Here is a 16,806-nt window from a genome sequence, read left to right as displayed (position 1 = left end):
TGAACGAGCAACGACGAGGCGGAGACAGTCGGTTGGCCGATCGGATTGCATTGGGACAGTGATACCGACGACGGTGGTGGTGGTAGTGGTGGTGGTAGTGGTAGTAGTGGTAGTAGTGGTAGTGGTGGTAGGAATAAAACTGATGGTAGGTCGAGCGTCGCCCGACAGCCCTGTACACATCGTTGCGTCGTGACGTGCGGCCGCTGGCGTGTGCATTCTGGTGCTTGTGTTCTCGTCGGTGCGTGTCTTCATAGGACTGGAACGCGTGACGTGCGAGTGGTACGCATCGGTGTGGTGTGGAAATTACGGAGGATATCCGCGGCGCATCTGTCGGGGACGCTCGCGATCCGCGTGCGACGGACGCGTTTCGTCGCTCGCAGAGTAAACATCGTTCAAGGAGGACGAAGAGAGCAGCAGTAGCAGGCGATAGAGGAGGCAGAGGGGACGGAGAAATACACGCACGCACAGCGATAGTACCGATTTCGTGGGCGTGCGAAGGGAGCTCGCGCTCGTTCGTTCGTTCGTTCGTTCGTTCGTTCGTTCGTTGCGCTCGGTAACGTTCGGTGTTCACTCGCGTCCTCTGTCGCACGCCTCCCACGCGACAAGCGCGAGACACTACCGGGTCTCCGGAGGATTAACGCATCGTCCCGACGTCAAGCGGACGGTGCAGCACGCACGACAACTACGGTAACGGCTACGACAACGACGGCGGCCGCGACGACGACGACGGCGGCCGCGACGGCGGCGGCGACGGCGACGACGTCGTCGTCGTCGTTGTCGCGCGACGTTGGATGGAAAAGGGAGGGCCGGTTAGCTGAAGCTACTGAGGAAGAGGAAGACAACAGGGTCCGCTATCGTGGGCTCAGACGACGACTTCGCCGACGACAGTCGTGCGAGGGCAAGGGCAAAGGCGGCGGCGGCGAGAAGAAGATGGCTTATCCGTCCGAGTGCAGCGTACTGTCGTATGTGGTCGCACGGCAAATCGACGACAAGGTCGATTACTGCAAGAGCCTGATGAACGCCAGATTCGAGAACTCGGAGAATCTCTATAGGAAGGACCTGCTGTCCCATTACGGATGCGTTAACGCGATTGAGTTCTCGAATCAGGGTGATCTGCTCGTCTCCGGTGAGTCCGCGAGCTCGCGACGTGTCGCTCTTTCGTCAGGTCGGCAGAGGACCCGTTGTGCGTGACTCGGGATCCCCATCTGTCTCTCTAGTCTCGATCGATCGGCCGACACGTCGACGTGCGTGATTTACCTTTAGGGCTTAGATCAATGATCGCTCAAGCACGTGTGTGTATGATTTTTCGATAGTAACTTCTATTTTTAGTTGCGGCTTTTCCGTTCGCGTTCGAAAGTGCAAGCGCTTTGAACACCGCCTTCAGCCAGATTCAGCTGGGGGTTCCTCCTTCTCGGCGGGAGTGATCTCGCGGTAGATCGTAGGACACTTATCGCGCGTGCATTCAGTTTCTCCCTTATTGTCTCCCCACGACACAGTGCCCGTTGATTTCGAGCAAATACAACGGAAATATTGGTCTTCGCGTAGCATGAATTACCGTTCTGTTTCTCTCTTCGCTCGCGTAGCGCGTAGATGTGAATAACGAGCGCTTTAAAGAGGCATGCTTCTTAAAGGCTACGGTACTCACGGACCGGTGGTCAGCTTAATATTTATCATCGGGAGGGCAGCAAAGACACCAAAAACAGCCGTGGTTCTCGAGTTAATGCGCTGACGTATCGTCAGAATGAATCTCCCCTTTGTTGCGCTCCGCCACCTAGAAGAATGCGATTGCATATGTTCGAAAAGAATCATTTGTTGGCAATGCTATTTCCACAGGTGGCGATGACAGGAGAGTCCTACTGTGGAAAGTGGAGCAGGCAATACGGGGTGTGGGCAAGCCCACCGTGATGAAGGCTCAGCACGTTAGCAATATATTCTGTCTCGGTTACGACAGCAGCAAAACCAAGATATTTTCCGCAGGGAACGACGATCAAGTCATAGTCCACGACTTGGAAACGTAAGAAACTGTTTACACATGCGAGCACGGCGCAATATAATATTTTGCACATTGAGTCGCGTCTTCATGAGCGCGATTTCATTTCCAGGAGCGACGTGCTCAACTTCTTCCTGCACGAAAAGCCGGTCTACGGTCTGTCCATTCATCCGCACAATGACAATGTCTTTGCCAGCGCCTGCGACGACGGGAGAGTCCTGATTTATGATATACGCGGCTCCAGCGCCACGGAAACGTTTTGCCTGGCGCAATACAAGACCGCTTTTCACTCCGTCATGTTTAACCCTGTGGACCCCAGAATGCTCGCCACCGCCAACGCCAAGGAAGGCGTCAGCATGTGGGACGTGCGGAAACCTTTGGAGTAAGTAAACAGATCTGCTCGCGAATTTTCCTTTTATCCCAGATGGCGATGCCACGATCGGCTTAACCTTGTGAGCGCACATATCTGGCAGGAAGACACTAGAAGCATACAGGTGCAAAGGAGGATGCACAAATCCTCGTGGTCCTAGGGTCATGTGTATAGTTGAAATCTGGTGTATTTCGTAAGTGCATTAATCTTCACCAAGTCTTTATTACATTCATGTGACTTTAGTCAGGACTTTAGTCATATAGGCGGTTAAGTAGGGAAATTGCGTCACTGTACACAAAAATATCATTCTACTGCTAAAAAAGCGATTACTCAGTTTAATTTTCTTCCTTTAATGTTTATCTTGAACAAAGAATATTTTCTTGATAATATAGTTTTAAAATATACTTATTACAAATACTTAAAAAAGTTAATTATGTATTCAAGAAAGAATTTATTGCCTTTGCAAAATTTATGAGACTTTACCAAACAAAAAGAGTTGGTTTAACTCTGTGCAAATAAGCCGAATTTTTGCTTTAATTTAATATTCTTGATTGAAATGTTTAATTCACTGGGATGCAGGATATATTTTGAGTAAATTTGACGTTTTTGATGGGCGTGTAACAAATTTGCGAATATGTACTTATGAAATATACATATGAAATATTTGAAACAAGTAACATTTACTTGAATGTAGTATGTATTTTTTTGTGTATGGATTCGTCGAGGTTACAAAGAGCGACAAAAATGTTATTGGGTGTTATGTATGCGTGTCAAAGCAAGCATCATATTTTGACAAATCTAAAGTTGTACTGTTAGTATAAAAGTGGACTTAGAATTATGGTACTAATACTGCGCACACATTATGACTGCTTTATGGTTCCTTGGCAGGCACTAATCGAATGTTCCAAAATCAGCATTGTTGACACACAGTACTGAAAGCGAAAATGACTAATTATTTTAAACTATATTCATCCTTAATTTATTTCCTTAACAAATTGTACTTTTAATGAGCAATAATGGGTAGTAAAAATACATAAAAACAAATTATAACAAATATTTTGCAGTTTTGTAAGCTTTACATCTCAAGATAACGTACATATTAAAAAAAATTTTCCAAAGTTTTTCCTTATATCTCAAGACTGGAATGCTTTTCAATGATAGTGCCATTGCAACTTCTAATGTGCCCAATGTGTATTCCCGCTGGGTTTTAGCTATATAAGATCAGAAATTTAACGATGATGTACAGAGAAAGATATCATTCTTGCTTTTGCATATTTTCTTCCAACGCATAGCTCTCATTGGCCTTTCTCGTATGATTTGATTTACTAGGATTTAGAAGTTACTAATTGTTCCGTTGCATCCACAGACCTGTATTACGCTACGGGAGCGAGACTCCGGCACAGAGCTGCATGAACGTGCGGTTTAACGCTTTGGGCAACCGATTGCTGGCCTTACGGAGAAGATTGCCACCAGTTCTTTACGCGGTCGACTCACCCACGCACTTGTGTGAATTCGACCACCCGGGTTACTACAACAGCTGTACTATGAAGTCATGCTGTTTCGCCGGAGATAACGACGAATACGTTCTCTCTGGTGAGTATCTAGTATAAAAAGAAAAGAAGAAAAAGATGCGACTCGTAGCAAACGATACGCGAATTTTATGCGTCGAATTTGCAGGTTCCGATGATTTTAACCTTTACATGTGGAAGATCCCGTCGACGGAAGTGAAATGGGTGGAATCTGCTCACATGGTACTACGTGGTCACAGATCGATCGTTAATCAAGTTCGGTACAACCAAGCGAGTTGTATCTTCGCATCGTCCGGCGTGGAGAAGATCATAAAGATCTGGAGTCCGTTTCCGCTCGGAGCTGGAAGTCTAGGAGGATTGAAGGTTCGGTATCGTCCAAGCGTTTTGCAATTAAGCAGCTCAATAAGAGATAAAACGCATCGAAACTAACGTCTTTGCGTCGTTTTCTAGAGGGACGCTGGTAAACAAGAGAAACAGCGCCGAGTGTACACGCATGACGAATACATTGGATTGGTTTTGCGTAGCGGACAGTTTATGACACACGACTATAGCCACCAGTCTACCAGAGAAGACTCGCGAATGATGGCCTTCTTTGATTCTCTTGTGCAACGCGAAATTGAAGGCTGGAGCTCCGAGGACGGGCCGACTGCGCCACAAACTCCGAATGGCGAGCCCGAGATCAACCCGGTAACAGGACAGCCGTACAGTGAATCGGACTTTGACGGTACGACATATTTCTTCTAGTATTTCAGAACAACTTGAATATACTTTGTATAACTTTCAAAGATTAAGCGATTTAATGTATCGTTACTTTCAGCTGATTCCACTGCGTCAGAGGCCGGCGTAGCTCCCGAGAGACCGTTGGGGTCGCCGAATCGTATAACTCGACTCATCGCAGCTCGCAGGGAGAAGCTCATGCGATTAGCCGCGACGGATTGCGGTACGACAACGTGCAACAATTCGACAAACATAGCCGAGCGATCCGCCTCGTGTTCCGCTAGCGAAGGGGACAGTGCACGCACGAAATGTAGATCTAAATCACGATCGAAGTTGAAAGGCATCAAGAGGAAACACGCCAGGATATCCGGTAGGAGAAGCAGAGTTAGGAGAAAGTGTACCGTGTTAAAGATCAATAGTGATTCGGATAGTGATGACGAACAACCTGTTGACGCGGCTCAACCTAGTACGAGTTCCGGTGTGATCTCCCGAAGATCGCGATACGTCGCCAACACGATCGAGAATGACACCAAGCATACGAGTTATAGCAGCAGTACCACCAGCAGTACCACTACCAGCAGCAGCAGCAGCAGCAGCAGCAGCAGCGGTAGCAGCAGCAGCAGCAACAGCAGCAGTAGCAGTAGCAGCAGTAACAGCAGCAGTAGTAGTTCCGAGGACAACGATATCCCCGTGAAACGAAAACATTCTAAAACCGATTCAGACGCATCCGCGAAGGCGCACAGAAGGAAGCATAGGAACAAGTGTAAAAACAGGTCCCGGAACGAGAGCTCCGGCAAGAAGTCAAGTAAACGTGCTAAATTCGATGAGGACACGGAGGAGGAGTGGTACGGCTGGATGAACGGTGCCAGCACCGGCAAGCCGCGGGAAGACGGACCGTCAACCCCGACCAAGAAGCCGCTTCAAGTTCCTTGTTCCCCTGACAGCGGTATTAAGTCGGGAGTCTCTACGGGAGAAAAGAGCAGCGGACAGACGCGCAAAGAACGAGACGCGGACAGTTCCGATTACGAACAAAAACTAAAGAGCTTTGAGTGTTTCCGTAAGAAAGTGGACGTGGCGAGGAGGAGTTACCGCAATCGATCCGCCGCCGCGCCTCCGACCCAAACGATTTCCACCACGTCCGAAACCACAACCGACTCTTCCGATTGAGAGTTCCCACGTCGCTCCTCGCAACTCTGCCACCCCGACTCACCTCCTCCTTCCCTTTGTACATAATGTATCTGTGATTCCTTGAAGTATATTTTTATAACACTAAGTTGGGTCACACGCGCGAACATGCGGTCGATCGTTTTTCTATCTTGTTTTAGATTAGAGCTCGGAATTAGTTGTCCATCTTGGATGATTTTCGAGAGCTACGCCTTCTATCTTCCCCTTGCTGCGCGGCGGGCCTCGAAACTGACGGTCGCGGCTCCAAGCCTCAGCCGTTGGGATTATAAGGAGCGCATCTATGTGGTGCCTACCAATGCGTTCGGGAAACGCGCTGATCAGCGCTAACGCGTCATTTAATTCTTGTGTGTTGTACAATGTACAATATACAATATTTTTTTATATATGCTTACAATGATTACAATGTACAATATACAATGAACAAGAAAAATTGAATGATACGTTAGCGCTGATCGGTGCGCTTTCCGAATGCATCTTTGGTTGGCACTACATAGATACGCCTCTTATAATCCCAACGATCCTGAGACTTGGAATCGCGACCATCCGTATCGAGGCCCGCCGTACGGCAAGGGGAAGACAGTAGGCGTAGCTCTCGACAGTCGACCGAGATGATCAATCAATTCCGAGCTCTGTTTTAGATCTTATCGTCCGTATCCCAATCCCTCGTGCATGTACTGTGTTTTCTTATCCCTTCGCGATTTCTGAGAGAGGTTCGTCAAGATTCGTCGAGGTATTGTGTAAATTTCTTTCGTGACACGGTCAGCAAGTGCGTTGAGTCGTGAACAAGTCAAGTCACCGATTAATGCAGCCGGTGACTCGGTCCCACCGGTCACACTGGTTAGGTAAAACGAAATTACGATGTGTGGTATACCGCCCTTGTATCTCTCGTCCCCGATGCCATTATTATCGGCTGTCAGCTTGATTAATCTAGGAGAGTTCGATTATTATTGCTGAAGACGGGCGTTTTTTCGGATCTGGCCATTAAATCGCATGTAATCGAGATCCTCGGTGAAACGTCGCCGCAATGCGAACAGATAGACGCGGATTGTTAACGTGCCGCGCTAGCTTAAATATTGCGACTCGGCTAATGTGTATTGTTGAACATGGTTTATGCGACGGAAAGTAATAAAGTAATAAATTAGTATACATTTTTTTCCTATGCGTTGAACGTTGAGGAATTATTGTAACTATATATTACATTATTTAATTTTGCATTTATATACATCTTTATTAACTGATTACGAATAAACGAGAGAAAACGATAGCGAGATTCTTACGATTTCTTGCGATTTTATTCGTTTTCCGATTGTGCACGATCAGTGCGATCGCGGAGTGAGCTTCTTCCGTTTCCGATTATTTTTTGCAGCATGTATAAATAAACTTTGACCAATGTAGACGATAATAGTATCTAGATACACCACATCCTGCGGTGGGATACTTCCTTCTCCTCGAGCTCGTTTCGGCTGAGCGCGACTTCGCATTGCATCGCATTTGACCAGAACTTTTCGATAGATAACGCTCTAAGATGTTAAGCGCGACGAACTTGGCAGTGTATTCACACATACGAGCTTTCGTTATCGTGCTGATAATCCTGCGATACAATCCGTTGGCGTACAATATAAACTCGCGCAGTGTCCAAATATTCAACTATCCCGTGACTGCATCGTCACTTCGGCGCGGCAGTTATTTCGGCTTCTCGGTAGCCCTGTATGCAGGTACGGACAATTCCTTGGTGCTCGTCGGAGCACCGCGGGCGAACTCCACGAGATTACACAATGTCAAGGAACCGGGAACAGTTTTCCAGTGTGCGATGAACGGCGTGTGCAAAGAATGGTTGGTCGATCAATCCGTGAACGGTGTGTATCCTCGCAACAGACGAATCAAGCAAATTAAGGATAACGCATGGATCGGTGCGACCATCGCTGTGGAGAATAAGACAATAGCCAGAGTTGTGGTGCGTGTTGTTGCTCATCTTCCGTGTTGATAATTTTTCGCGTTGATTATGTATCTCGAAATAATCGCATCGTCGACTCTTCTTGCTTTCTATAAAATCACTTGTACGCTGTTGACTGTTTCATGGAGATACTTCGATACAGAAAGCACGATTATATCGAGGAGAGTATTTACCGATTTGCGCCGGGTTGAATTGTTAACATTTTGACAATTAACAAAAGTTTCGTTTCGTTCCAAGTAAACTTTGACTTCAATTTATTATTGCTATAATGAAAATTTTAAGATTCTCCGAAGACTTCTATATAACAGACACGTGAATGAAAACAATTTATAGAAAACAATTTATGCTTATAAAAGTGTAACTGAAATGTCAATGATTAATTATTTGTACTTGGTGCAAACCTATTGATATCGTTACTTTTTTAAAAACTATAAATTTAAATTGGTATAACTCAGAATTAATATTTAATTTCTTTTTATATATTAAAATTTATTTGTAAAGACAAAATAACGGCGAAGCGCATGTATTTGGTTCCTTTTTTACTTTTAAAAAATATAATAGACACGCGAGTATTCGTTCATTATTCAACAGCCAGTTTTGTTGAATAGGTTTGCGGACCGCGGTGGAAAATGAGCAGGTACCATTATATATACGGTATTTGTTACGGGACACTGGCTACCAATATTGATGCATTCAAGAGAGAAGCGCAGCAGCATTGGTTACCAACCTACGACAGTCCCAGGCAGATAAAAGTGTCCCCCTACATCTACAACTATGCGTATAGCCAAGTCGGCTTTTCCTTGCACATGAATTCACGAAATTACGACGTAGATATCGCGCTGGGTGCCCCAGGCATGTTCGGCTGGGAAGGCGATGCGATATTAATTACCAATGCATTTAACAAGTCTACTTCGCACACGATAATTGCCTCAGTCGTTGGAGAGACATGGCTTGATATTCACAATTATTTCGGTAATGTTTTACATTTTTTATCTCGCTATCCGTTCGTATCATTCGTCAAGGCTCCTTGTCGTGGAATTCTTCAGTGACGATACAAAAAAATACACGCTAAAAATTCTTGCAAAATGTATTCAAACAAAAAGATATATATGTAAAATGACACTTGCAATCGAAGCAGACTTGTGTAATATTTCAAATATTTTTTGTATATTATTTTATATACTTAATCCCTCTCGACACAAAAACTTCTCACATATCAAACGAAGAGATAGACTATACGATTTAAACGCGTCTCTCTTTAACGACTGAAGGAATTTTTATGTATTTTTATATATTTTTATATACGATGGTTTTACAGGATACGCCATAACATCGGGCGCTTATTTCAAACAGGGAGACATGTTGTACGCAACCGGAGCAACGACCGGAAGTATAAATTTGCGCGGGAAGGTCTTAGTTTTTAAATCCATGGAGAGTATAAATTATATGAAAGTAGCAAACGCGGTAGAAGGCCAACAAATCGGGGAGTACTTTGGCGCCGCTCTAACGTCATGCGACATTAACAATGACGGCAAAGATGAATTGGTTGTTGGCGCACCGCAATGGACTAAAGACATGGACGAAGGCTGCGTTTACATCTTCACAACGCAACATAGCGTACGCGTCACTTACGTGCCGACACGAGAATAAACACGGAGTTGCGCCGTGAATTTACCGAGAAGTATTACCGAAATTCCGATGAAACGTATCATGGAACAGTTTTTTTGACCGAAAATCCGAGTCTTAAATTGCTCAGCATTCCTAATTACATCTCTGAAGCACTTCACAGGCCCGTTGCCTGCAATTAATAGCAGTTGATATTTGAAACTTGACTCACGTGAAATATTTGCCTCTTTTATTCAGAGTTATATCTAAATTGAATTATATGCGACGTTTTATATTTGTAACCGTGATTTAAGTGAAAAACTCTCGTTCAACTCTGAATTAAATCTGAGTATCTCATTTGAGTATCTCATTGAGAAGAGTTTCAAAAGTAACAGCTATTAATACGAGCCTCAATTCTAGATCTAGATTCAATTTAGCATTTAAATTTGTTATTTAATTTTCGATCTATAGATTTTCTCGAAAATTTTGACAAGATCGATTAATTTTCAAGGAATCTATCGTTGGGATATTTTTCTCGGTAAATTCAGTGCTACTGCGTGAGACACTAAAATCTGGATATCTATAACATTACGCTTTACGCGTAGGCGAATCTCAAGTTATCGACTAAAATCGAAGGCGAGATCGCCGGTGGTAGATTCGGATCCACCTTAATGTGCCTGGGTGACGTTGATTACGACGGCTACGGTGATATCGCCATCGGTGCGCCGTACGAAGAGGAGAGCGGCGGCGCTGTGTACATATACAACGGGAATGTGGAGGGCGTCTTCAAGAGATACAGTCAGAGATTGATCGGTTCGGATTACTCGCCGCTGATGCGCGGATTTGGCATCTCCATTTCGGAACCCCGTGACATCAACGGCGACAAGTACCCCGACATCGCCGTGGGCGCCTATCTGTCCGAGAAAGTCGTCCTGCTGAGAACCATGCCGGTCGTCACGCTGAACGTGACGCTAGCGTACCTGCAAAAGATTAGATTGCTGAAAAACACGTCGTCCTTCGTGATCGACATGCAGGTGTATTACGAGGGCGCATACGTACCCGAGAGTCTGCGTGAGTCTATGAATATCTCTTCGATGAGAATTGTGATCGTGATTCTCGTGCTCGCGTCCTTCGTGGATTTGTTCTCGACGTTGCGTGAATATTTGAGCTTATTTCTTTATGGAAAGGAGTAATCTGAAGGAATTCAGGTCTTCTTTTTGAAGAAGTGAGCTAATATGTTCACGAAACGTCGAGAACAAATCTACGAAGAACACAGCGCTAACCCGGAAACCAAACCGAGCATTTCACGCAGAAATCATAAATATCATATCGGATATTTGACCGCACGTCGAATCTGAGCTTGTTACTGTCATTTCAGGAATCGTTAAGGTCTTGAAAATCGATCAAACGCACGGCAGAGTCTCGTATCATGAGCAGAGAAGTAACGACGGAATGTACAGGATACCAGACATTCTTTACAAGAATAGGAATTTGCGTAGTTCGCACGAGATACATTTCATGGTACGCAAATTCATACGTCTACGCGCGATGATCAGTCTATTAAATATATACTTTTACATATTTTCAGGAAGAAATACAAAACATACTAGATCCGTTCGAGATTTTCGTGTCTGTAGAGCTAGAGGACGATCTCTCCGCGAGGAACCAGAGTGACATGTTCTGTACATCTTGCGTCGTGATAAACAAATTTCGGTCGAAAACCAAGGATCTCGTGAAGTTGCCGTTTGCCGTGGAATGCGGCGAAGACGAAATATGCATGTCTGATCTCAGTGTCATGTTGACCACCGACTTGAAGTCGAACAACCGGTACGTTATCGGCTCCTCGTCGACGATCGCGTTGCACATTGACACTCGCAATCGAGGCGAGCCAGCCTACCAAGCCAAGGTGCACATCTTCATCGAGGCATTGTCGCTAGCGAATATCCCGCCCAAGTGCATGGAGAACTCGCGTACGAGCTACATCCTCCACGTGGTCTGCGATATCGGCAATCCTCTGAGAACGAATGTACGGTGATTTTGTAATTTTTGCCTAACGGAGACGGCTCGGCTACAAACTCATCACTTCGCGTTATTTTGCAGAAAAATTTAACGCTGCAGCTAGACACGAGTATGGTGACGTATGACATCAAGCAGGCAGTGATACGGGCGAACATCAGCACTCATAGCAATGAGTCGACGTCAAGTGACAACAGCCACGTCACCACCGTGCACTTCGACGTGGACATGGATGTAGCGATCGTCGGGTTGGTATACTCCGCCGCCAATCATATACTGGTTTACACACCGATCATTTGATATATGTACTAAATAGTGACTTTTTATTAAATTGTCTCAATTTCGACGATATACATGTAAACGACGGCGTACTAATATATACGGATTAAGGAGACGTATCGTACCAATATAATACACCATCATTTACACGTATCACGAAAATAAAGAAAATTCGGGACAAAATTACTAGTTGGTATATGTACTAAATGATCGGTGCAAACAAGGTTTATTGTAGGATTTGACGACTGTTAGGATTCCGTTCTTATCGTTGTTCAGGAAAGCACAGGTGAATTCGTACTCGTACTCACGCGAGAACAAGGAGATGCCACTCGAAAATGTGAAGTACCAACACTTCTACGAGATTCAGAGATTCGGCGTCAGTCCGATCGAGGAGGTCACCTTGACCATGAGGATTCCGACTCACTGGCAACACAGTACCGGGAACATCGTGATCGCCAATATCAGTAGCGTCATCAGCATCTTGGACGGATCACCATTTCATTGTGGTGATTTCAATCACAACGATGCACCGTTAATCGACGATTCTACAATCGCGTCTCTTGCACTCGTGACCAATTCGTCGTACATCGCGAGCAACAACACGCACGCAAACTTTAGCAGCGGGGAGAATACACTGATCGACGTGCCGCCCGCAAACAGAACGTTGTACGTTAACTGCACGAACAATTCGGTGCGATGCAAGCAAATCAGTTGTAAAGTAGGACCGTTCCCGAACACCTTGTCCGTCGCGAAGCTGCTGATAACGCTGGATCTGCAAGTACTGAATTTTCACGGCAAGTAAAATATATACCGTAACGTACGGCGATATATAGAAGGGTAAGATAGGATAACGTAAATGCAGTTAAACTGATTTTACCTTTATTCTCTCAAATTCGCAGCCACTTTGATGAAGGACAAAGACATCGTATTTTACGTGTCCGAAGGTAATGTTATCATAACGCAGCCGTACAATATTATCCAGAGACATGGTCATAAGCCGGATGCTGCTTTCGTTGCTACAACATTTGTAGGCACGCCGGTGGCTGAGCGAATAGCCATGTGGATATTAGCACTTTCGATAGCGCTAGGAATTATACTGCTGCTACTGCTAATCTTGGGTTTGATAAAGGTCGGGTTCTTCAATAGGAAGAAGAAAATGGAGCTCGAGGCATTGAAGGCCGAATCTGACGTATGTTTAGCATTCTCGCAATGTTCCGTAAATGAAAATTTCGATTCATTTGGTATCATCTACTGAACTGTAATTGGCATTTCAGAAAAAATATAACGTAGTGCTGGAAACGACATCTTCGACAGAAGTTTTTGACCACGATTGAATATACACGTAGGATAATCTCAACTCGACGTATTATAAGTAAGAAAAAGAAAATCCACTTAAGATATACATATAGATATATATTTTCTGATATAAATAACTGTAATAAATAATTCTCGTATATTATTTGTAATTCAAATATATATAAGGCATATATGTATCTCTTTCTGTCAAAGGCCACATTCTCATATAAAATAAAACATTTTTATAAAAATATAATAAATCTTAAAAATTATCAACTTCATTGACTGTCTACTGTATTATTTCATGGAAGGCTTCGTAAAAAGCGGAGTGTAGTCAATTTGTGTCCCGACTCTCTTACCTAAGATATGCAACAACCTTTAAAATCCTTAAAAGCACTTTTACCTCAAGCTTACTTCTATTAAAATATCAATCGTATAACATTAGACTTTAGTACACTAGTATACGAGATTCATATATATAATTCGAGAGAATTTTCTCGCAACTGTATCTCGTGCAGGCGCTGATACATAAAATCTGTTGTTGTCGAGAGACAAACAAGTGCATCGCGTTATTTCGATAAACGAGATTCATAAAGTGTATTCTGTTTTGAAGCAACAAGAGAGCAATAATATCATCACTTTGCGTGTACTTGCGGGCGGCGGCTTTCCACGTTTCTCGAGGCATTTAATCGTCCAGCCCGAGTCCCTTCGAAATTTCGTCCGCGGATAATTTATGCCCACCGGAAGCCGGTGGAGTATTCGGACGCGGGGCTGGTTTTGGAGGTGCCGGCGGTTCATAACTCGGAGGCGGTGGTCCGGGACGATATTCATCGTGAGGTTTCTATGTGAGAACAATTTGCGAAGTGTTATTAGAAAAGCCATTATATTGGGAGTACAAATAAGTCTCCGCCGTTTGACAAAAGATGGTCCCACCAGTAAGTTATGGTTGAAATTGTCAGATGTAAAACGTCATATCGTAAGGTTGGACATCTGGCTAGCGACGAACAATACTTTGAATAAAACATAAGGTACCGTTCTTTCACAATAAATGCCCAGTTTTTGATAAAAAACGGCGGAGACTTATTTGTACTGAAATAATTTTCGTATTGGATACGTATCGGATAAGTTTCCAATTTGTCACTTTAGTTGAAAGCATATCGAAGCTCTTACCTCTTTTCCACGTTTGTTCAGACCGTCCAAAGCCGAGCTAAACAAGGAGGAACCAATTGCAGATCCTATGCCCGATATGAAATCCGATCCTCCTAAACCTTGCTGGCCTTGCTGGCCACCGTAACCCCCGGACGATTGGTAACCACCGTACCCTCCTGAAGGTTGATATCCTGGTTGTTGTTGTTGTTGATGGCCACCACCGCCAAGAACACCGCCGAGTATAGATCCGATCGCTCCACCTAGGCCATCGCCGCCAGGTGGCTGGTTGGAAGCATACGCTGGCTGGTGAGACGCTCCGCTACCAGCACCACCTAATACAAAAGAATATAAAGCAGACGTCGTAAAATGAATTGCTTTCATCATGGTTATAGTATCGAGAATGTATCTTAGGTATGCGATCATCTACTATTTATCTTATCTGAGAAATACTCCCGTCCTTGACAATAATTCCAACGCGATGATGTCACTCGGCCAGTCACGCCAGCGTTTAATTACAGATTTTCTAACTTGGAAAAATTCTTGAATCACGACATGTATCTATTCGCAAAGTATTACCGACAACATCGTTTATTTAAATTTGACTGTTTTGCAGAATATACGTTCGATTATATCAGCATTTTTGAAATACAAGTTATAAATATACTGTACCCAATGCTCCAAAAATAGATCCCAATACCCCACCGCCACCTGATTCCTGGGCGGGATAGCCTTGTTGTGCGTGCGTGTTGCTGTGCAGGGCGTTGCTCGCCAGGCTGCTAGCTAAGGCCATTCCGAGAGACCCCAAGTTCCCCAAACCACCCTCGCTTTCCGTCTTTGATTTGGAAACGTCCGATTTCTCGTGGTTCTTTTCATCAGTTTCCTCTTTCTTTTTCTGCAAACGATAATAAGCATTTAAAAATTGTACTGACATATCATATATATTGCAAACGTCACAATAATTTTCGATCTGTCTTTACATTTAGCGCATGCATAGCTGCCGCCACTCCTCCAGCTGCCACTAATCCGCCTAACGCTAATCCAACTTTGTCTAAGCAGCCTCCAAAAGCATTTTCCTCCTCTGCTTTCTCATGACCAGGCTGATATCCATAGGATTTCGATGGATTATAGCTATCAGGACCACCATAGACATTGGGGGGAAGACCATATCCAGCTGGAGGAGGAGGAGGTCCGTACCCACCTTGAGGTCCCAATGTTGGATACAATCCACCTGGAGCTAGAATCAGAAAAATCAAGTTTCAGATGATTTATAAAATCAGTATACTCAGAAGGTTGACGTTTTATAAATTCAATTGCATTATATCATAAAAAATATGTAGTTCCTTACGTGGTGGCCCATAGGTAGCAGCTGATATATCTGGTGCTGTAGCAGGAGACTTTGATGTATCTAGCTGTATTTGTTCATAAGTGATTGAGTGTATCTCCACGTCACCATCAATCACTAAATGAGTAACTTTTATGAATGGCAATCGATGAGCAAATTCTGTAAAATGCTTGCCGTTTATAGCTATCTTGTAGCAATGATAATCACACAGGATCATCATCTCAAATTCCTGGCCTGGTTGTATCCACAATGGGCCAGCATTCTCTTCCATGCCCCAGTTCATCGACTCTATATGATTTCGAGTAACAAAGCCTTCAGGAAAGCGTGGAGATACATGAATAGCTATGTCGTCCCTTGGATTCAATGTTGGCCCAAGCTGATAATTGACAGCAAATCTGACAGCATCAGGAGGCACTTTACCTTGTATCTTCACCATTGTACCTGCTCTTAGGCCTCCTTCCACTGCTCCCACATATGGGATTTCCTATTACAAAATCTGACCGTAAGAGGAAATTGCACAAATACCAAACTAAATATATAATTTCTCCAAAAGAAACTCTATTTTTTTATGTATAGCATAATTTTGAATATTAATTATATTTAAGCCAATATCTTTCAAATGATACTAACGATAATAATGAATAAACAACAAAAATAGCAATAATCTGCAATAAATTCATAAATTTTAATAAATTGGAGTGTATTCAAGTATATGTTCATTGATTTAATTAACAATGATGAATATCACAGGTATAAATCTGAGCTAAAAATTTATGTAATAGTTCCCCATAATTGCCAGCAGATAATAATCCGTGACTCGGAAGAGACGCACAAACATCGGCAATGCGGATTCATTGCGGATCAATGAAAATCCTATTAATGCACATAATAATCGGCACATCGAGTACTCACCGGATTTAACACCGGAGAATTGGCCATTTTTCGTCTTCGCAATCGCCTTGGCTGTCTGACTCGATCTCGACGAGAGAGAAGTGTTGCTCAAAAAATTCTAGCTGTACACAATTGCACTGCTGCGCACATGAAAATGAACGTCTTCGTTCCCAAAGCGCTTCCAGCACTTCTATTTACAGTGCTGACGTTTCCCCGAGCATAAAGTATGCTCCACGGCACGCGATATATGCGACACGATTCGCGCAGTCGCGTACCAGGGACATGACGTAATGTCGACGTAACTAGCCCGCATTCTCGCGCCAAACGTCACACCGCGAGATTCGAATCGAGTCGTACGACTGGATGAACAATGACCAATCCTGATGAAAGATAACTAGGGGACATGTGCATCGCCGCCAATCAACGGGCGAGATATCGCGGGGATGTCGTGCACGAATTCGCCGTGCAATCGCGCCTCTTGAC

The 16,806-nt window shown here is 44.1% G+C and overlaps 3 protein-coding genes across 4 annotated transcripts; 2 read left to right on the top strand and 1 right to left on the bottom strand.

The window, feature by feature from the left end:
• The first annotated feature begins 793 nt into the window (after positions 1-793).
• LOC116853917 (DDB1- and CUL4-associated factor 5) lies at positions 794-7,185 on the top strand. The gene is made up of 7 exons (XM_032835272.1): positions 794-1,126; positions 1,834-2,014; positions 2,103-2,372; positions 3,727-3,953; positions 4,038-4,252; positions 4,340-4,613; positions 4,707-7,185. The coding sequence occupies exons 1-7, from the start codon at positions 931-933 to the stop codon at positions 5,771-5,773; spliced, it is 2,430 nt and encodes an 809-aa protein (XP_032691163.1). The 5' UTR covers positions 794-930; the 3' UTR covers positions 5,774-7,185.
• Positions 7,186-7,283: 98 nt separating this feature from the next.
• On the top strand, positions 7,284-13,021 carry LOC116853916 (integrin alpha-9-like). Of its 2 annotated transcripts, XM_032835271.1 has the most exons (10): positions 7,284-7,745; positions 8,354-8,717; positions 9,064-9,362; positions 9,956-10,421; positions 10,729-10,871; positions 10,939-11,376; positions 11,451-11,614; positions 11,922-12,439; positions 12,545-12,834; positions 12,920-13,021. In XM_032835271.1, the coding sequence occupies exons 1-10, from the start codon at positions 7,317-7,319 to the stop codon at positions 12,977-12,979; spliced, it is 3,171 nt and encodes a 1,056-aa protein (XP_032691162.1). In that variant the 5' UTR covers positions 7,284-7,316; the 3' UTR covers positions 12,980-13,021. The 2 variants fall into 2 exon arrangements, with proteins under 2 accessions (XP_032691162.1, XP_032691161.1); XM_032835270.1 differs by having other exon boundaries at positions 12,545-12,939.
• Positions 13,022-13,037: 16 nt separating this feature from the next.
• LOC116853922 (spidroin-2-like) lies at positions 13,038-16,557 on the bottom strand. The gene is made up of 6 exons (XM_032835283.1): positions 16,345-16,557; positions 15,436-15,916; positions 15,068-15,324; positions 14,760-14,982; positions 14,112-14,422; positions 13,038-13,782 (listed from the first exon to the last, which is right to left on the bottom strand). The coding sequence occupies exons 1-6, from the start codon at positions 16,369-16,371 to the stop codon at positions 13,627-13,629; spliced, it is 1,455 nt and encodes a 484-aa protein (XP_032691174.1). The 5' UTR covers positions 16,372-16,557; the 3' UTR covers positions 13,038-13,626.
• Positions 16,558-16,806: the final 249 nt, after the last annotated feature.

The sequence above is a fragment of the Odontomachus brunneus genome, unplaced genomic scaffold (genome assembly GCF_010583005.1).
Source record: "Odontomachus brunneus isolate Ranch 3 - 2012 unplaced genomic scaffold, Obru_v1 Obru_scaffold_007, whole genome shotgun sequence".
NCBI lineage: Eukaryota > Metazoa > Arthropoda > Insecta > Hymenoptera > Formicidae > Odontomachus > Odontomachus brunneus.
The sequence above is the reverse complement of the archived record's forward strand: the minus strand, read 5'-3'. Positions and strand labels throughout refer to the sequence as shown.

Coding starts and splice junctions, on each gene's coding strand:
- LOC116853916 (XM_032835270.1), top strand. CDS start 7,317: ATGTTAAGCGCGACGAACTTGGCAGTGTATTCACACATACGAGCTTTC. Junction 8,718..9,063: donor TGATATTCACAATTATTTCG/GTAATGTTTTAC, acceptor ATGGTTTTACAG/GATACGCCATAACATCGGGC. Junction 12,440..12,544: donor GCAAGTACTGAATTTTCACG/GCAAGTAAAATA, acceptor TCAAATTCGCAG/CCACTTTGATGAAGGACAAA.
- LOC116853917 (XM_032835272.1), top strand. CDS start 931: ATGGCTTATCCGTCCGAGTGCAGCGTACTGTCGTATGTGGTCGCACGG. Junction 2,373..3,726: donor GACGTGCGGAAACCTTTGGA/GTAAGTAAACAG, acceptor TTGCATCCACAG/ACCTGTATTACGCTACGGGA. Junction 4,614..4,706: donor CAGTGAATCGGACTTTGACG/GTACGACATATT, acceptor CGTTACTTTCAG/CTGATTCCACTGCGTCAGAG.
- LOC116853922 (XM_032835283.1), bottom strand. CDS start 16,371: ATGGCCAATTCTCCGGTGTTAAATCCG. Junction 14,983..15,067: donor CAGCTATGCATGCGCTAAAT/GTAAAGACAGAT, acceptor TATCGTTTGCAG/AAAAAGAAAGAGGAAACTGA. Junction 14,423..14,759: donor ATCTATTTTTGGAGCATTGG/GTACAGTATATT, acceptor CTTTTGTATTAG/GTGGTGCTGGTAGCGGAGCG.